The 20407-nt window shown below is 54.4% G+C and overlaps 1 protein-coding gene across 3 annotated transcripts; it reads left to right on the top strand.

The window, feature by feature from the left end:
* Positions 1–5473: 5473 nt before the first annotated feature.
* Positions 5474–19849, top strand: P2RX5 (purinergic receptor P2X 5). Of its 3 annotated transcripts, none has more exons than XM_036836304.1 (13): positions 5474–5714; positions 9559–9709; positions 10343–10414; positions 10699–10774; positions 10861–10957; positions 11216–11296; positions 11551–11689; positions 12167–12303; positions 12742–12835; positions 12985–13050; positions 15063–15145; positions 16092–16244; positions 17718–19849. In XM_036836304.1, the coding sequence occupies exons 1-13, from the start codon at positions 5578–5580 to the stop codon at positions 17785–17787; spliced, it is 1356 nt and encodes a 451-aa protein (XP_036692199.1). In that variant the 5' UTR covers positions 5474–5577; the 3' UTR covers positions 17788–19849. The 3 variants fall into 3 exon arrangements, with proteins under 3 accessions (XP_036692199.1, XP_036692202.1, XP_036692201.1); XM_036836306.1 differs by lacking the exon at positions 5474–5714 and adding an exon at positions 7816–7940; XM_036836307.1 differs by lacking the exon at positions 16092–16244.
* The last annotated feature ends 558 nt before the right edge of the window (positions 19850–20407 follow it).

The following is a 20407-nucleotide window of genomic DNA, read 5'->3' as shown; positions in this document are numbered from 1 at the left end:
TATGGTTTGTTGCCTACATTCATAATTGAAGGAAATGTTAAATTTCAGTTAAAGTGTAGTAAAAATAAATACGTAACATATTTTTCCATCCAGCTTCACAGACCTACTCTGTTTAGACTGGGTCATTTAAGAAAAAGCATCTGTTCTACCCCAGGCTTTGTACTTTTGCAGCTGTCTTATCAGTCACTCCAGGCACCATTAGCTGTTCAGCGGAGGAGGAAACAACTTGCCCGAGGCCATCAGCTAGTTTAAGGAGGAATCTTCAGGTCTAATGTTTTTCCACAGAAGCTTCATTACAGGCGGGCAGGGTGTAGGGGAGTGGCAGCTCGGGTGTAGTGGAGGTTTACAGGCATTGCTGGGGAAGAGCACAGGTGGAGCTCAGCTCTTCAGGTTCCTGGGCTCTACCCACTAAAGGTCCTGATGCTCTAGTCTGGCTTGGGCTTGGGAATTGGCTTTTGGGGCAAGCACTCTGGGTGATCTTTGATGTCAAGACCCACACCCTGTGAGATACTAGTTAATGAGATCAGGGTTTGTTCATCTGATTACACTTTGTCAATGGGTAGCGCTCAGCACAGACTTGGAGTCTTGATGACTAACAAGTTGCTTCAGGAGACAAATTTAACATAATGCTCTAGTAGAATTATCTCTGTTGAAATATACACTCAAAAATAAAGGCTTAGTCACTCTACTCTTGGCACTTCAAATATGCAGGCTAATGGGTAGAGGAAGGATGATCAGGAATCAACCTTCCCCCCTTTCTCCTTCCCTCCCTCCCCCCGTCCCCCCTTCTCTTCTGGATGACCACTTATCTCATTATAGACCCAGTGGAGCAGAGTGGTAAAGCCTTTTCTGCCTTCATAGCCCTATAGGACAGATGAGATACGCACTCAGCTGTAACTTCCTGAAACATCCTGTCCTTTGGGAATTTAGAGAAGGAGAGGGATCCAGGAGGCCTTTGTGAAGGAGACAAAGCCCTGTAAAGGCTGAGCCTTGAAGCCATGAAGTACTGAGGAGAGACCCGCCTGAGCAAAGGCACAGGGGTTGGAAAGTGCGGGATGTGATAAAGCTGTCAGTCAGTTCCCCTGAAGCTGGTGTGCGTAAAGGGCTTGTGAGGCCAGAAAGGCCGGTGGGGATAGAGACTGCAACAAAGAGGAAGACTCTGTGGGAGGGCTGAGTGCAGGAGCTGTGGACGCCACGCCCACTCTGGGGTTTCACGCGAGGATGTCCTGCTTGCTCTCGGTGCATCACTACAATCCTGTGAACTCGAGGAGAGAGAGGTGGGGATGGACGAGGGCTGTTCCATGAAGGTTGTGGGGAAAACCCTGCAGGCAGCAGGAGCCGGAGCAAGACCATCTTTCTCTACCGTGTACCGCGTTCGTGCTGGCGCCGCTGTGTGGGTTTGGTCGGTTTGAGTTTGAATCTTTATCCTTTTCAGTGCCCAGTGAACCAGCATTTGACGGTTTATTCTTTTAAAGTGACACCGCAGTGGAGTTTTTCCCCAGGTCACATTCTGAGAACTGAGTAATGAGTAAGAACCCATCACTTAAGACAGGACTCAGAAATGCTTCCTGCAGAGACAGGCTTCCTTCTTCCTGTTGACTCTTTGAAGCAACGTTAATATCTGCTATTTCTTTTTTTTTTAATTTTTTAATCTTTTTTGGAGTACAGTTACTTCACAATGCTGTGTTAGTTTCTGTTGCACAACAAAGCGAATCAGCCATATGCATACACATGTCCCCGTATCCCCTCCCTCTTGAGCCTCCCTCCCACCCTCCCTATCCCACCCCTCTAGGTCATCGCAAAGCCGCTCTCCCTGTGCTACGCTGCTGCTTCCCACCAGCCAACTATTTTACATTTGGTAGTGTGTATATGTCAATGCTACTCTCACTTTATCCCAGCTTCGCCCTCCCACCCCAAGTCCTCAGTCCATTTTCTATGTCTACCTCTTGATTCCTGCGCTGCAACTAGGTTTGTCAGTACCATTTTTTTTTTTAGATTCCATATATATGCGTTAGAATACAGTATTTGTTTTTCTCTTTCTGACTTACTTCACTCTGCTCACCATCGCTAATCATTAGAGAAATGCAGATCAGAACTACAATGAGGTATCACCTCATGCCAGTCAGAATGGCCATCATCAAAAAATCTAGAAACAATAAATGCTGGAGAGGGTGTGGTGAAAAGGGAACCCTCCTGCACTGTTGGTGGGAATGTAAATTGATAACAACCACTATGGAAAACAGTATGGAGTTTCCTTAAAAAACTAAAAATAGAACTACCATATGACCCAGCAATCCCACTACTGGGCATATACCCTGAGAAATGCTGTTTCTTAAATGGACCAGTAATGTCTATTAATGGAATGTGTTTATCAAAGCAGGACTCCTCAGAGCAAAAGAAAAATTGCTTCATGAAACCCTTTCCATGCCACGCCTCTCCCACTCTTGTCCCTTCTAGGTCATCCAGGATATTTTGGGCTCTGAAGGAGGGCTCTCCTTGCCTTGTGATGACTTGCTTTTGTGCCCTAGGACAGATTCAGATTTCCTATCTCAGGCCTCGCTTGAGCCCTCCTCTCCTCTGGGGTGGGAAATTGAACCTCGTTCGTTAGGTATAAGTAACCTCCGAACCTCTCCTCCAAGGACCATGTTATTTTATGAGATTTGTATTTTATTTCTCTTTTGCTTCCTTTTACATTTTTGGAGAATATTTTTTGAGTTCATTTTATAATTCCCCATCACTTCACTGCAGCTACCTTAAGTCATCCAACGAGACAGTCTTACGAACCAGATGAGATTGGTCAACCCCTTCACTGCCAGCCCCTTTCTTTAAGGTGGACGACACTCATTATAATGAAGCATGATGTGGATGCCTTTGGGGGAGGAGAGGGAAGGGGGCTTTGACTACTTTGAGGGCTAGCCATTCACCCCTGACCCCTGACTTACTACTTGCTAAGCTGATAAGCATTCGCACAGTAGTGGTGGCGAAGATCATTTGAACAGGGTGCCTGTTGAGATGGGTTTAGGTAGAGACTGGAAAAACCACTCAAAGACAGCAGGCAGTTTTCTTTCAAGTGGAGAATTCATCTTGGATTTGGAAACATCCCTGACTTGAACTTCTCATAATGCAAACGTAAAAAGCAAAGACTCTGGTACTTGCCTGGCGGTCCAGTGGTTAAGACTCGGCGCTTCCACTGCAGGGGGTGCAGGTTCGATCCCTGGTAACGGGAACTTCTGCATGTGCGGCCAGTAAAAAAGCAAAGACCCCTTCTCCCACTTTGGGTATAATGGGAGTTAGACCTGAACTTGGGAGGTGAGCCGGCCCCAGTGATATGGAGGTAGATTGCAGATACTTAGGTTTGCAGCTCCAGGGAAGTATTTTTCACATTGTTTTGACCATGACCCACAAGAAGAAATATATTACACGTCATTATACGCACACACATACTTCAAACAAACATTTCACCAAACTGTCTACACTTAACTTCCTTAAACACACTCTGATATTTTCTTTTTGTGAATATGCTGGTTGGAACCCAGTAAACTGATGTCCTGACCCACTAATGGGTCTGGATCTAGCCTAAGAAGCTGTGAGGGAGCCCACAAGGAGGGGTCTGGCCCTAGCCCTGAGAGCAGCGCTTTCCCCTTTGGATGTCCCTCACGTGGTCTCTAAAGCATCTGGATAGTTCTGTCAGAAACTGCAGCCTGGTCTTGGCTGGGCCATGGGGGGCTCAGGAGGGGCTGCCCACACTGGAGGGCAAACAAGAGCAGGTTGGTGGGCCTCCTCATAAGGTGTGATGTCACTCCATTGAGGCTGCATCTCCTCTGAGTGATGGAGAGCCGTGTGAGGGGAGGGCTGAGGAAGAGGCTGGCAGGAGAGTGAGGAAGGGAGGCCTGGTGACAATTCCTAAGCCTTTCCCCCTGGATGATGTCAGCTTCCAAAATCCCCAGTCATGACTGGAACAGGGTGGCAGCTGAAATCTCCCTGTTTAAAAAGTCAGGCCTGAGTTTCACTCAACAAATATGTACTGACATATTATATAGCAGTCATAGCGGTGGGCATGGGGTGCAGAGGTGGCCAAAGGCAAGGTCCCCGCCCTCCTGGAGCTTACGGTCTTGGTAGGGGACACAGACAATAAGTAAATAAGATCATATTCAAGAGTGACAGGGGCTCTAAGGGAATAAGAAGGGGTCATGGGATAGAAAGTGTTTGGGGTGGAGGCGCTTTTGGTGGGTGGTAGTAAGAACAGGACTTTTTTTTTTTTTTTTAAGGAAATGGCATTTGAATTGAAATTGATGAACAGTTGCAAAAATCTGTGCTTCCGAAATGGCAGCTTGAGAGCAAAATACAGATTTGCAGGCCCCATCCTAGTCTTAAGGGAATGAAAATATTTGGGGCAGGGCCCAGGAATTTGCATTTTTTCTTCCAGATGATACCCACGCTCACTAAAACTGGAGACGTGCTGCCCTCAGGCTTTTACTTTGAGAGGAGGTCACACTTGGTGAACTTTAGGGTCCCCTCCAACTCCCAACTCCCAGAGCCTGTGGTTCAGGGAAGGGAACTTGTTCCTGTGTGAGAGCCAGGCTAGGGAGAGGAGCAGGACCACTTCCGGTCAGACTGCAGGATGGCAGTGAGTGAAATGCAGAAAACAAGCGTGCACAGCCCAGTACCCACGTGCACACGCACACCGAGCTCACCCAGGACTCCGCCTCTCAATGGCTGTCCCACGTTCTGAACCTGATCTTCTCAGAGGTGTCCTCATCTCCGTTCCCACCGCCTCTAATTTAATTCCACTGTGTCCGTGAGGGGTTGCAGATTCAGCAGCTTAGATGAGGTCCATCTCTTGCTTTGGGAGCATTTCCACAGCTGGCCCCGCCCTCTCTCCAGGCATCTTTAAGATCCCAGGCCTTGGCTGGCTGTCTCCCCATCCCCACCCCACCCCTCCTCCCTGCCCTACAGAGTTTTCCGTGCTCTGGCCACTGGGGCCTGCCTGGCAACTGCCCCGGAGTGTGGGGTTTAAACGGGCCACAGCTGCTGCAGTAGGAACGCGCACTTCATCCCAGCCCCCATCCTGTGAGGGGAGGGCGAGGGTTGCCCCAGGGAGCAAGAAAAATCAAGAAACCTGTTTGTATCTTTCTGTCAATGCTCTTTATCCCGTCTTCGCCTCCACTTCCTGTGTTGTAGGCCCCCCTCCCTGGCCTCAGTTTCCCCGGCCATTCAATAGGAGGACCCCCGGGATTTCTTTGGGGGCGGAGAAGGGGGTGCGTTGCTTCCAAAGGAGACCCTCTTCTCACCGCACCCCTCCCGGGCGGCGATCGCCGGGAGGGCCCTCGCAGGCCACTGGCCGGGCGGCGGTCCGGCGGTGTCACTGTCACAGTCAGGGGAGGAGGCAAGGTCGCAGTCCGAGGCCCCCGCCTGGCCTCGGGCGGCGCTGCCGCGGCCTCGCCAACCGCCGGCCGGGGCCCGGTGAGCCGCGCACCCGGGCGCAGCGGTGCCCACACTGGGGGCCGGGCGGTGGCGGGGGCGACTCCATGCGGCACACGTGTGGCGACGCGATCGCGGGACAGGTGAGCCGGCGTCATGGGGCAGGCGGGCTGCAAGGGGCTCTACCAGTCGCTCTTAGACTACAAGACCGAGAAGTACGTCATCGCCAAGAACAAGAAGGTGGGCCTGCTCTACCGGCTGCTGCAGGTCTCCATCCTGACCTACCTGGTGGTGTGAGTTCTCCGGGGCTCGGGGAGGGGGAAGGGCCGGCCGGGGCCGCAGCTGCGGCCTCCGGGGGCTGGGAATTGGCCTGGGGGCGCCGGGGGTGCCCTGTGACTGGGCTCTGGGACCGTGCTTGGGGAGGCGGCCCTTCTTGTACCGTTGGGCTTAAGGGTGGGGAGTAAGGAGGGAGCCCTCAACTCCCCAGGGGCTCTTGAGGTGATGAGATGCGCCGGGGTTCCTGGGTCCCCCCATTTGTGAGGCTTTCCGTGGGCAGTTCCTTCCTCCAGGGCTGGGGCCCCCAGTGCTTGGGCTTTGGGAAGGGGGCGAGGCTGCAGGGGCTTGGGCTGCAGCTGTCATGGCAGCCCCCCTGAGCCCTAGCCCGGGCTGGCCCAGGCCCCCGGTGGTTTATTTATAGTCACTGAGCTCAGTGCCAAGCTCCCGGCAGGGGCAACTCATGAGCCTGGCATGTCCCAGAACTCCCTTATGGCTAGCTCGCCGCACCCGTGGCTGGTCTCTCTGGAGGTCCTGCCCCGAAACCCTGTACCCTCCCTGGCACCCAGCTCTCCTGCCTGCCCCCCTCCCCTGCCCTGCAGGAGCTGGCACCATCAGCTGAGGGGCAGCTCCTTGGGGTCAGCCAGGCCCTGTTCAGAGGCCTCACCCCCAAGCAGGGAGGGGACAGGTGGAGAGGAAATGACACCAGACAACTGGGATGCGGATGTGCCTCTTTTATGCCTTTAGTTAATGCTGTTGAGTCCCTCCTAGCAGCGGCTCCTCCAGGGAGGGCAGCCCTGACCTCGCCTCGCTCCCACCGGAGGCCGGGCTTCATCCCCGAGCTTCACCCCTAAGGCACCTGGCTGCCCCCCACCTGAGGGCCTTTTGTCTTACTGCTCCTCAGCCAGGCTTCCCGTTCCTCCCCTACGTCGTTGGCGCCCACTCATCCCTCACACCTGGGCTCTCGATGCTCCTCCCCGGAATTCCCACAATGTAATGACATGCTTATTCAGGGGATCATCTGCTTAATGTTCCTGCTGACTGCCCTTGTCAGTCTGGGGATGCCATGAGGGCGGGGCCTGCCTGGTGTCCCCTAACTGCTTAGGGGACAGGTGTGAAACGAATGAGTGAATGAATGGTGGTGGTTGTCCCTTGAGTATTTGCTGAATGTTTCTGTCCAGGCCAGGCCCAGCGTGTCCCTACTAAAATGGCTGGTTGGCTCAAGGGTCACAACCCTCTCAGAGGTCCTTGGAGATGGGACAGCCTAGGGCCCAGGACATGCCAGCTCTGCCCCCAGAGATGAGGGTGGAAGCATCCTGGTTGGTGCCTGGGAGAGGCACTCTCCCAGGGCATCCCACAGCACTGCTGCATGACCTCAGGAAGGTGGCTTCCTGCCCCCTTGCCGCAGTTTTCCCAACTTTACCAAGGGGGGTTGACCTGGACAATCTCTAATTAACAGTAACCTCAGTAATAAGTTGATGTGTTATATTCATTGAGCTCCTCCTCTGTGCCTGGCACTCGCTGTGCTAAGCAATTTACATGTGCCGTCTCCTTTAAAAATGTATTTTTTTTGTATTTTGATGTAATTTATACTCACAGAAAAGTTTTAAGAGTAGTACAGTTTTTTTTAATGCCCTTCACCTAGATTCCTCAAATGTTAACATTTTACTACATTTGTGTTGTCCTTATCCCTTTCTCTTTCTATGTGTGTGTATACATGTGCAATTTTTTTCTGTTGAGTAGGTTGCAGGCATGATGTCTCTTGACTCCAAAATACTTCCATGTGTATTTCTTAAAAACAAGGAATTCTCTTATTTAATGAAGTACAAGCATGAAAATTCGGAAATTAACATAAAAATATTATCATCTATGCAATAGACCTTTTGTAAATTGTCCCCCAAATTACCTTTATAGGAAAAGAAAATCCGAAATCATGCCTTGTGTTCAGTTGTCATGTCTCCTTTAATCTGGAATCACTCCTGAGTCTGTCTTTGTATCTTATGACACTGACATTTTTTGGAGAGTGCAGGATCTTTTAAAAACCATTTTTAGATTGAGGTAAAACTCACATAGCATGTAATTCATTATTTTAACCATGTTAAATTACACAGTTCAGTGGTTTTTAGTACATTCACAATGTTGTACAACCATCACCACTATCTAATTCCAGGACGTTTCCATCACCCCCAAAAGAAACCTGTGTCTATTAACAGTCATTTGCAGTTCTCCCCTACCACCATCCCTTGGTAACCACTAATCTACTTTTTGTCTCCATAGCCCATTCTGGACATTTCATATAAATCAAATCATTACAACATGTGGCCTTTTTTGTCTGGCTTCTTTCACTTAAGCATAATGTTTTCAAGATTTATACATACTGTAGCCTGTGTCAGTAAATTATTCCTTTAATTGCTGAATAATATCTCATTGTATGGATACACCACATTTTGTTTATGCATTCATCTGTTGGACATTTGGATTGTTTCTACTTTTTGGCTATTAGGAATAATGCTGCTAAGAACATTCATGTGTATGTTTTGTGTGGACATATGATTTCAATTATCTTGGGTATATACTTAGGAGTGGAATTGCTGTGTCATATGGTAACCTTTTTTTTTTTAAATTAATTAATTAATTAATTTATTTTTGGTTGTGTTGGGTCTTCGTTTCTGTGCGAGGGCTTTCTCTAGTTGCGGCGAGCGGGGGCCACTCTTCATCGCGGTGCGTGGGCCTCTCACTATCGCGGCCTCTCTTATTGCGGAGCACAGGCTCCAGACGCGCAGGCTCAGTAGTTGTGGCTCACGGGCCCAGTTGCTCCGTGGCATGTGGGATCTTCCCAGACCAGGGCTCGAACCCGTGTCCCCTGCATTGGCAGGCGGATTCTCAACCACTGCACCACCAGGGAAGCCCATATGGTAACCTTTTGAGCAACTACCCAACTGCTTTCCACGGCACCTACACCTTTTTACATTCCCACCAGCAAGTACCAATTTTTCTGCATCCTCACCAACACTTGTTATTTTCCATTTTTTGGATTAGAGCTGTCTTATTGGGTGTGAAGTACTATCTCACTGTGGTTTTTGATTTGCATTTCCTGACTAAAGATGTTGAGCATCTTTTCACGGGCTTATTGGCCATTTGTATGTCTTTCTTGGAGAAATATCTATTCAAATCGTTAGCCCATATTTAAATTGGATTACTTGTCTTTTTTATTGTTGAGTTGTAAGACTTCTTTGTATATTCTGGGTACTAGACCCTTATCAGTTATGTGACTCACAAATATTTTCTCCCATTCTCTGGGTTGTCTTTTCACTTTGTCAATAGTGTCCTTTGATGCACAAAAAAGTTCTTAATTTGGATCAAGTCCAACTTACCTAGTTTTTCTTTTGTTGCTTGTGTTTTGGGTGTCAAAGAGTACAGGATTTTGCACTCTAATTTTGTAGAATGCCCCTCAGTTTGGGTCTGTCTGAGGTCTCCTCATGATAAGTTCCAGGTTGTGCACCATGTCCTTTAACCATCCTCACCCCTCTGGAAGGAGGTGCACTTAGCCCTGTGTTGACCCCCCGAGTTCATTGGCTCACCCGAGGTCACATGGCAAGTGCGGGTGAGCCGGTTTCATCCCTAGCTTGCCCGGCTGCAGGGCCTTGGCTCCTGAGAGCAGCAGCCTCTCGCTTCTGGGGTTGCTTGTCACCTCTGCTGCTTGCAGGACTGGCTTTCAGGTGGCAGAGGGAGTTGTGACTCCTGCCCAGGAGCTGGTGGGAAAGGTGGAGCCCCAAGCCTGCCCCCTCCACCCCCTGGGGGCCTGGGGAAACTTCCTGAGGGCAGCAATGAGGCTGACGCCCGCCTGCTTGCCCCTCCCTGCAGTTGGGTGTTCCTGGTGAAGAAGTGTTACCAAGACACCGACTCGTCCCTGCAGAGCAGCATCGTCACCAAAGTCAAGGGTGTGACCTTCACCAACACCTCAGAGCTTGGGGAGCGGCTCTGGGATGTTGCCGACTATGTCATCCCACCCCAGGTCTGAGCCCCACCCAGCACAAGGGCCCAGGCTGGCAGGGTCTGGATCCGGGTGGGTGACATGGGAAACTGCTTGGGGACCCAGGGACCTCCATTCACTGTCTCCCTTGGCCTGGGACGGCTGCAGGGTTTGCAGATAGACTCTGCCCAGGTCCTTTCCCCCATGCCAAACCCCAGCCCTCCCCAACTGTGCCTTGCGGGGCTGCTCTGTTTCCATCAAACCCTGAGCCTGTTGAGACCAATTGGGAGCCAGAGAACTTGCAGGTCAGTGTGTCGGGTGGCCTGGCACCGACAGCCCCGCCCTTGTACTGGCCGCTGTCCCTGGGAGCAGTTCCCTGGGCCGGGGCCGGGCCATCTCATCACTGCCCCTTCTCCTCTCTCTCCTCCTGTATCTCAGCTTGGACCCTGGGGGCTGAGGTCAGAATGGTTTGGGGTTGTGGGCATGGAAGAGACCCCTCTAAGGACACCTGCTCTGGGACTCCGAGGTCAGTGGGCTCGTGGGTGGGATCCACTGATTTTGTGGCCCCAGTGTCTGCAACACCCATGCAGAGGTCCCACCACCTGCCAGGCAGCCCCGGGAAGGGGGTACCCCAGTGGCAGGAGGGGGTTCCTCAACCTCCCTCTGGTTTCTCAGGGAGAGAATGTCTTCTTTGTAATCACCAACCTGGTCGTGACCCCCAACCAGCGGCAGGAAACCTGTGCCGAGGTGCGTCTTGGTGCAGAGAGCCGGGGAGGGGGTGGGAGAGCTGCCAGCAGTACTTGGGGTCCACCCCTCTCCTGAGGCAGGGGTTTCGACGCCCTCCAAGGGCCCTGGGGGATGTGTGCACCAGCGTGCATACCTGCACTGTTCAGGGGAGAAGCAGGTTCTCAAGGGGTGAGCCGCCACAGGCAGGGGAGGAACCCCTGGCCTCACCCTGGGGTGGGACCTGGTTCTGAGAAGGGGCCCCTGCAGGCGCCTCCCCCCGCCAGGCACCCTTTCTCTCCTGGCAGAGTGAGAGCATTCCGGATGCCTTGTGCTGTGAGGACAGCGACTGCCCTCCTGGGGAGCCGGTTGTGGCTGGAAATGGTGAGGCCTGGAGTAGACAGGGCTGGGGGCAGAAGGGGAGTTGGAACCAGGAGGTTCCTGGCATTGTCCTTCTCCCACCCCTGCAGGAGTGAGGACCGGCCGCTGCCTGCGGGCGGGGAGCGAGCAAAAGGGCACCTGTGAGATCTTCGCCTGGTGCCCGGTGGAGACAAAGTCCAGGCCCGCGTGAGTAGCTGTAACCTCGGGACCCTGAGGAGTTACCCAGCCCTGGGCAGCGGGTCCCAGCCCAATGGTGGAGACGTGTCCCAGGGGAGAAGCCAGGACACCCCACAAAGGCCCCAGGACCACCCCGACATGATCAAATTGACTGTCCTCTGCAAAGGCTCCAGGGCACCCAGGGAGCAGACAGGCTTCAGCCTCAGCACAGGCATGGAGAGGGCGGGGCAGGGCCTCCTGAGCAGACTGTCCTGCCTTGGTTTTCAGGAAGCCACTCCTGGGCGAAGCTGAAGACTTCACTGTTTACATAAAGAACTTCATTCGTTTCCCCAAATTCAACTTCTCCAAGTACGTGGGCCCGCGTGCGTGGTGTGTATGTGACGCAGTGTGGAATGACCCACTGGGTGATGAGGGGGCACCCTTTCCCGTGCAGTGGCGGCAGGGCTGTGTCCTTTCTTACTGGAGGATTTTGGGGGTGGGAAAGCAGTCAGGATCTGAGGAGGGGCTAAAGTCAAGGGCTCAGTGTGGGTCAGGCCCGGTTTCTGGCCTGGGAACAGCAAGTCTCACCTTCCTTTCACTGGCTCTTCATGGCCTCCACGCAGGACAAATGTGCTGGACACCACGGACAGAGCTTTCCTGAAGTCCTGTAAATATGGCCCCAAGGACCCCTACTGCCCCATCTTCCGACTTGGGTCTGTGGTCAGCTGGACGGGGAGCAACTTCCAGGAGATAGCCGTGCAGGTGGGTGGTGGGGCTGGAGGGCTTTGAGCTCTGCAACGAGGAGGGGGTGTGGAGGAGGACTCATGGGATGCGGTGGCCCTGCAGTCACCTGCCCAGGGACTGTCTCAGAATTAGCTGTGCTGCACGCAGTGAGGGCCACACTTGCACCTGCGTCTGGTTCTGAGTCCTGGGGCATCAGGTGAAACCGAGCCAGGAGCCCCACTGGCACCCTGGCTGTGGTGTGAGGTGCCAGTCCTGCAGTAGGTGCTTGCTTGGGTCATTCCCTTCTCCCTGGAGCGCGAAGCAGGAGGATATGGGCTGTCAGCAACACACTTTTCTCAGTCACCCCAGAGGTGTGAACCCTGGGCCTTCTACTTCCCTCCCGGAAAGATGCTCCAGTGGGGCCAACCCCCTGCCCGAGCTCTCTATGAAGAGCTGGTCTGTGGCTTCTATCTCCAGAAAGTTCTGTTCACTGATTCTTGTCTCTTTTGCATCAAGGGTGGTGTGATAGGAATTCAGATTGAATGGGACTGTGACCTTGATAGAGCTCCCTCTGAATGTTACCCTCGCTATTATTTTAACCGTCTGGACAACAGATTTTCAGAAAACTCTCTCTCTTCTGGGTACAACTTCAGGTAAGTGGGGCTAAGTCTGCCACCTTATGACCCTGTCCACGTTTTGTGTCCTTGCCTGGGTGCCAGCGCTATGACACCCCTTCCTGGAGGTGGGTGGCAGAGTGGGAGGTGCAGGGAGGCCGCCAGGGGGCCTGTGGGAGAGAAGCATCGGCCATGGCTCTGGACTTGCCCTGAAGCTGAGGCCTTGGTGGCCCGGGTTGGCCCAGCAGTAGTGGGAAAGCCCTTGCCTCTTGGGGAACGTCTGGCAAGAACTTCAAAGATCTGAACGAATCTTTTATTTCACATCAGCAAGGGGGTCTCCAACCTTTCCTGGGGCTGCTGAATGCCAGGGTCCTGGGGTGGGGGTGGGGTTATAAATCTCCAAGGCAGCGGAGCCTGTGTTGCCAAACAGGGAAGACCCAGGCAGGCCGAGGGCTCCCCGAGCCGTGTCTCCTCCAGGTTTGCCAAGTATTACCGAGACGCAGCTGGGGTGGAGTTCCGCACGCTGTTTAAAGCCTATGGGATCCGCTTTGATGTGATGGTGAACGGCAAGGTGTGTGGGTGAGGCTCCCCTTCTGAAGCTGGGCAGGTCCTGGGAGGGTGGGGCATGCTGGGGGGACCCCAGGCTGGCTCTGGTGGAGTCCCTGGGGATCCCGCTGTCCTGCTGCCTTCCTCACCCCACCTTGTCTCTCTGGGCTCCAGGCAGGGAAGTTCAACATCATCCCCACAATCATCAACGTGGGCTCAGGGGTGGCGCTTATGGGTGTGGTGAGTACCTCTCCCCCACCCCCTTTACCCTCCGAGCACCTGCGGCAGCGGGCAGGGGGGACACTGCCCCAGGGGAGTTGTCCCAGTGCTCCAGAAAGAACCAGAACTGGGGAGGTCAGTGCGGATGGGGGTGAAGAGGGCTCTCTGGGACTTCACACCCCTCCAGCAGCCCCCAGGTGGCCGTGACTGCCTGGGTTTCTCTTTCCAGAGCCAGAGAGGCTTCTGCCTGTGGCTCTGCAGCGGGGGGTTCTCTGGGATCCTGCGCAGCCTTGTCTCCACTTCTGCTAGAAAGAGGCAGGATCCGGCTATACACAGGGCTTCTCAGCCGCAGCCCTGCTGACATGTAGGGCCAGATCACTTTTTTTGTGGGGCGACTGTGTGCATTGTAAGGTGTCTGACAGCGTCCTCGGCCTCTACCCACCAGACGCCAGCAGCACCTTCCCCCACAGCTGTGACGTCCAAAAATGTCTCCAGACATCGCCAAACTGCCCCCCGGGTGTGAATCACGGGGCTAAAAAGATGAGAGGCAGGGAAGTCGGGCTGTAGTCCAGGTCTGTCCCTTCAGTTGGGCAGAGGGGCCACCGGAGAGGAAGTAACAGCTGGAGGGCAGGGAAAGGCTTCCTCTGGACCTTTCATGCCCCTTTGTTTTTCTGGAAGTTTTTTAAAGACAAGGCAGTCATCAGAGTGGCTCACACCCATACCAGCAAGCCCCTTGCCAAGGTTTCTGGCAGCCTTGTCCCTGGTTCCTCTGCCCGGGAGGTCACAGCAGCCCCATGGGGGCTTCCAGGAGGACCTCGGACTGACTTTTTATTGAGACCAGGAACATCGTGTCCTGTCGCAGGACTCAAAGAGGCCATGCTCCTGAGAGGTGGTCAGTGGATGAACGTGGGCCCCAAGGGACTCCTCTTAACTGCAGCAACACTGTTGGGGAACCCTGCATGTTTGCATAGGTAACTTCCCTAGACAGGGGCCACCTTCGGACATCACTTTCTTATGATGGGGGTAAATCAGAACACAGGCATCTGGGGACACACTTGTGGAATGAAGGTAACGGGGAAAAGTGGTAGAGGCTGGGTGGGAGGAGTGTTCTCTGTGGAACAAGGAATTGATAACCTTTTTGGCATCTGGGGCGGGGGGGGGGGGGGAAGTTGTGCATGGCCCAGGGTCAGAGGACCTGGTTCACCTGTGGTCCTCCACCACCCTCTCCCACCCCCCCTCCCCCTCCTCTCTGTGCAGTGGGGTGGAGTCCGCCCTCTGGTGGAGGAGACCGGTATTTGCGCCGTCCACTCTGGTCTGAAGAGCTTGCGTTCAGGCGTCAGTGGGTCGGTCCGCTGGGTTGGCTCAGGCCTCCTCATCTTTCCTTGACAGCTGCTGTGGTGTCCCTGTTGTTCAGATACCCTCCAGTCCCTCTCTCACTGCCTACTATGGGGATCTTCCCGCACTGCCACAGTTCTGTTCCTGGCCCTGTTCCCAGGCGTGACGAGCCTGTCCTCTGCAGTGCCCTTCCCAAGCGTTTTTTCCTTTGTCCTTATATACAATCCTATTCAGCCTCAAGACTCGGCCCAGATGTCCCTCCCCAGGCTGAGTAGAGTCCCATCTTCTCTCTGCTCCCCCTGCTCCTCTCTCCATCATGGGACATTGTCACTCTGTCATAATTTATATGCTCATCTCCTGCACCAGAGGGGGAGTCCCCAGAGGGTCTCATTGTCTTTCTTGCTCTTTCCCACACCCCAGGGCAGTGCCTGGCACTGGTGAGTGCTCAGCAGACACTGGCTGAAGGCGTGATTCGATGGGATCAGGGCAGTGCGGGGTGCTCAACCTGAGGGGTCAGACGGACCACAGGCTGGCTCTACCATGGACCAGCTTTGTGGCCTTGGACAAAGGTGCCTCTTTCTGAGCGCAGCCCCCCTCAGGGGTTGCTGCAGGATCAAATGGGATGTAGTTGGTGTCAAGTGGCCGGGTGCTCTCTGGAAGTCTAGGATTCTGAGTCAGGGACCCCAACTCTTTTGCAGGGGTCTTTCTTCTGCGACCTGGTACTCATCTACTTCATCAAAAAAAGCCACTTTTACCGAGACAAGAAATATGAGGAAGTGAGGTCAGTTATGCTTCCTCCCAGCGGCCCTAGGGGAGCCCACTAGGTCAGCCTCTCCCCCTCCCTGGCTCAGAACCCTTACCCTGGTTTTATGTCGGCGTTTGTGGGGTAGAGGCAGGGCTGAATACGGGGAGCTCCCTTGGAAGGGCTGGGTAAGGCGGAATGTTCTGAGTACCGGCTCTACAAAACTGGATTCTACTTCAGAGCAGCTGGCAGAAGACCAGACCACCCAGGCCATGGGCAGGAGACCTGGTTTCCAGGCCTGGCCCTGCCACGGTCTCCCCAGGTGACTTTGGACCAGTCCCAGGCCGCCTTGGGCCTCAGTTTCTCTCTCTGTGACATGAGAGTGTTGGTTTACATACAGTGCCTTCCAGCAACTATAATTTTAGGATTCTTGGACTTGGTGGTCCTGGTGAGCTTGGGTTGAGGGAAGCTGGAGTGGTAAGGGAAGGAAAAAAAAAACGATCCCCCCCCCCCACTCTGGGGGCCTATTTCTAGGCTCTCTTGGGCAGTGGGCTTGGGGGCGGGGGGTGGGGTGTGTGTGTGTGTGGGTGGGTGGGTGGGTGGGTGTGTGTGGGTGTGTGTGTGTGTGTGTGTGTGTGTGTGTTTTTTCAGAGGAGGAGAACAGTATGAGTGGGAAGTCCTGATGGCTGGGTGCACAGGAAGGGGCAAGGGGCTCTGGCCCAGCCCTTGGATGGTGGGCTCTGGACAGGCACCGGGCGCTGCTCCCTCAGTCCCACCCCAACCTGGGACGGGGTGGAGGGCCAGCCCACATCATCTGCCTGGACTGAACCCCAGCCCTGGTTCTCAGGCTGAGCCCTGACTGCACCTGCCACCCCTGCTGAGCTGCTGGGGGAAGAGGGGTGCCCCCTGCAGGGCGAGTGGCTCACCAGTCCCAGGGAGGAGGTGGGACCCACAGGCCAGGTTTAATGGGTCATGTCCTGCCCAGGGACCTAGAGGTCCTCGCCCAAATGGCAGAGTCCTCGCAGCAGAGCGTGGCCCCAGACGCGGCGGGGCTGGCGGAGCAGCCAGAGGTGCAGGATGGAGGCGGCGCCCAGAAGGAGAATGGCTGTGTGTGCAGGCAGCTCCTCCAGCCCGCCAGGTGAGGGGCTGCCCAGCCAAGGGCCAGGAACGAGGCCCACAGAGACAGCCCAGTTGGCTACTGTGCTCCCTGCTCTGGGTGACCTGGCCACAAGGCAGGATGCCAGGGACCCAGCAGAGCCCATCCAAGCTGGACTCTGGGGGGAGGGGTGCTGGTGGTGCTTTAGCCCCTCCACGATGCCTGTTACTCTCCAGTACCCCTGAGTGACCACAAACCTGTCTGCTTGCTATGCTGTGCGCATGTTAAGACAGTAACAGTACTATCATTTACTCAGGCTTACTCTGCTGGGCACTGCTCTGAGTTCTTTGTACATGTGAATTCTTTTCAGCAACCTAATGAGGTGGACATTAATATTCCCTGTTCTACTAATGAGGAAACTGAGGCTCAGAGAGGTCAAGTAACTTGCTCAAGTCACACAGCTAATAAATGGCAGAGCTGGGATTTGAACCTGGGCAATGGGTTCCTAGAATCCAGGTCTCCATCAGGTTATTTTGCCTTACCGAGCCCTTCATCCCTCCACGCCTCATCAGATGCCTCCCCTAAGCTCCTCTTTGATGTGGAAATTCTGGAGCTGCCCTAGCCTGAGGACAGTGGTGGCTGTGCTGACAGGTGACCTGCAGGCTGCCCTTCCCTGAGCACTGCCCAGAAGCCCTGGGCAGCCTGGCGCTTTCTGTAGACCTGACCGCAGCCTGGCGCTTTCTGTAGACCTGACCACAGCCTGGCGTGGGAGGGAGCCCTGGGCTGAGTCAAGAGGCAGCCCTCGGGCCTGCTCTGCTTCCCTGCCTTGCTATGTGCCCCTGAGCAGGTGCCTGGCCCTTTCTGGGCCCGTTTTCCCTTTTGTTCCGGGGGGCTGGACACAGGGAAACCTCCAGCTCAGTGAGTAGGGTTCCCTGACTCTCCTCTCGTCAACTACGTCACAGGCGTTCACTGACCTGGGGCTGGCTGCCCTCTGCTTCGAGCTTCCATTCTCTGCTGACTCAGCGATTGGCAGCCTCCAGTGGGGAGCTGGGCCTGGGCAGGGAAAGAGAGAGTGGTGAGCCAGGATGGAGAGGGAAGGCAAAGGATGGAGAGGAGTGAGGAAAGAAAGATGGAGAGGCTGGGAGATCTGCTGGGGTAGGCCTGTGCCAGCAGCCCCCCACATGCTCCCTGACTGTCACTTCCTGGGTGCTCACCTGAGCTCCTTCCCCTGCAAGAGGAAAGAGCGGTTGCCCTGCTGGCCTTGGCCAGCCTCGCCTGTTGCTGTGGGGCCGCGGCGGCTGCTCGTTGCTGGGCCAGCTCCAGAGGCCGCGGCCTGAGCGCCTCCCCGTGCCTGGGCTGCGGCCAGGGACCCCTCAGACTGCCGCTCTCTGCGAACGCTCACTGCCTGCCGCGCTGCCAGCCAGAGCTTCTGCAGGCGGAGTCTGCCTTTAGGGAGGCCGTCCCTGCCTGCAGGGCTCCCAAGCGTCCTCAGTGCCCCCATCCGCCCACACACAGGCCTGGCCGCCAGGGGAATGGAAAGGTGAATGTGGAGCAGCTGCAGAACCTGCAGACCGTGGAGGCATAGCCAGAGCTGTCGGCTGACAGCAGATTTGGTGAAGATTTGAGGGCAGAACTGCCCACAGCTCTGAACTGGGAAGAGTCATCGTCATCCCCATGGGACGGGGCTTCCAGGCACAGCCATCTCTCCTGCGCTCTGGGATCCTGCTACAAGCTTTTTGTTGTGTGTGTGGGGAGGGGAGCCTCCCAGTGGCCACAGTGGCTCATGCAGAAGAGGCCCTGGGGAGGGGAGGGGTGGAGGGCAGGCCAGGGGCCTAAAGTGTTTTCATTTTTCCCAAGAACTTAGTAGGGCATTCAGTTATTCATTCATTCACACAGCAAACACTGATGCCTGCTGTGGGCTGGGCCCTGTCCAAAAGATGCTTGAATGAGACACTGACCTGACCCCCAGGGAGGGGAGCACGCATGTAATTCCCTTCAGAGCCGACAGACATGACAGCTGGGCCCAGCACTCCGGCCTTCCTCCAGCCTCTAGCTGAGACCTGCACAAATCCCTAGAGCGAATGATGGCTCCTCAGAGAAAGATCTTGGCCAACACCCAAGGGGACATTTGGCCTTGCCCCCAGGGGTGAAATTTAAAGGTGGCCAAGGAGGCAACTGGGAAAGGACTGGACCTGTGAGGAGGCAGCTGGCCATGAGGAAGGAGAGCCTCGGGAAGCTCAGGGGATAGCGTCTCACCCAGATGGGAGACGCATCTGCCTGTGTGGTTTGGCTCTTGCTGTTCTGTGGGGCTTGCAGTGTCCTTGCTCGGCTTCCCTCCGTCTCCTCTAAGGCTCCACCTGAAGGGCTAATGAGATGACGAATGGCGCTCAATCGTCTAGTGGAAACAGTTGTTACTAGGTTGGCCCTCAACCCCCTCCCTCAGTGGCTGTAAAGCACTGCTACTCAAAGTGTGGTCCGTGGACCAGCAGCATCTGCATCATGTGGGAGCTTGTTAGAAATGCAGTCTCAGGCCCCTCCCTCATCCCCCTAAATCAGAACCTGCATTTCAACAAGACTCCCAGGTGATTCATGTGCACGTGAAAGGTTGAGAAGCAGTGCTTGAGGAGATATACAAAGCCTGGTTCTGAAAAGGTCAGCTTTGGTGAGTGGCGTCAATTTCCAGGTCAGACTTACTGCAAGCTACCTTGAGACCAAGCAGATTCCCCCCTTCCCTCCCTCGGGAAAGTGGCATTATGCTCAATTCATTCAAATTAAAATATTTTGACTAGGTCATACTTAAATGACTCAAAATTTAAGAGGTACAAAAGAAAAGAAGTGAAAAGCTTCCCTCCCACCCGTTCCCTGAGGCAACCTGTGTTACCAATTCCAAGAGGCTCACCTGTCTTGCTGAGAATCCACTGGGTTACTCACGCCTTCCCTCAGGAAATGAACTTTTCCTGCCGCCTGCAGTCAGACCAAGTCTCCTCTGTCAGATGCGAGAGAATATACTGGGCTGGGGAGCCGGCTGGCTCGCTTCTCCCTCTGCACTGGCGGAGGAGCCCCAGCGTAAACGCAAGGGGAGGGATCTAGAACTCAATCACGGTTGTTGAAACCACCTGGCAGCCAAGGCCTGCAGTGCTGCCCGTCACCCAGCAAGCCTGGGTGCTGTGTGAGCATCTGCCCTGACTCTAGCGGGGAGTAAACATCCTTCCACTGGGGCCTTTGGACAAGAGGGTTGGAGGGGCGGAAAGGTCTCTGGCGAGGCCGGCCTCTGGGGCACGGGCGTGGTCCCCAGAACAGGACCCCTTCTAGATCAAGCAGCTCCTCCCCTGGGCTGCTAGGTGACCTGTCAGCAAGCCCAACCTGCTGTCTGAAGAGAAAGTGAAAAATCCAGGTGATTTGCTGTGGTGTTTCACTTCCTCTCTAAGGCTAACCCTTGGATCTGATAACACAGCATGTTACTTATATGTTTGGGAGTAAACAGGGCAGGGGTCACGGCCGCTTAGAAGTTGGTCTGGTTTCTTTTAACCTGTTTTTGGAATCGCTTGGCAGCAGCCACAACACTTGGGGACAGCTGTGCTGTTTTATATTGTAATGGAAATGTCTCCCTTCAGTTATTCCTTCAGTCAGTAAATATTTATTGAGTACCTACTGTGTCAGGTGTTGGACTAAATGCTGGTGACACAGTGGCGAGCAGCACAGAAACGGTCCCTGCCCAGGTGCTCAGAGTCTAGGGGTCACACATCAATCACAAACGGGATGGGGTGCTTTGAGAGTCCTCAGTGAGGAGTGGCCAGGTTTCCACAAGGAAGTGACACACAAGTTGAAGTCAGAAAGGTTAGTAGCAGTCTAACTAGGTGATGGGGGAAGCATCCAGGCCAGGGAACCACACGTAGAAAAGACGTGAGAAAGAGCAACTGAGGAAATGGAATGCAGACGGTGTCACTGGAGCAGCTTCTGTGAGGCTTTCATCAAGTTGACATTCTTTAATTTTAAGGGTTGCCCCTTTAAACTTACTGCCATGGAGGACCTAATCTAATTGTTCCTTCAAGTCCAGCAAAGCTTTCCAGGCGGCCTCTCCCCTACATGTCAGAGGCCCCATGCTCAGGAAGCCAGACTGGCCAGTGGCCCCCATCAAAGCTTCTGGATGGTGTCACACACAGCCAGTTCCCTTGCTTTTGCACAGCACCACCCCCGCCCGCCTT

This window comes from Balaenoptera musculus, chromosome 20 (assembly GCF_009873245.2).
Source record: "Balaenoptera musculus isolate JJ_BM4_2016_0621 chromosome 20, mBalMus1.pri.v3, whole genome shotgun sequence".
NCBI lineage: Eukaryota > Metazoa > Chordata > Mammalia > Artiodactyla > Balaenopteridae > Balaenoptera > Balaenoptera musculus.
The sequence above is the reverse complement of the archived record's forward strand: the minus strand, read 5'-3'. Positions and strand labels throughout refer to the sequence as shown.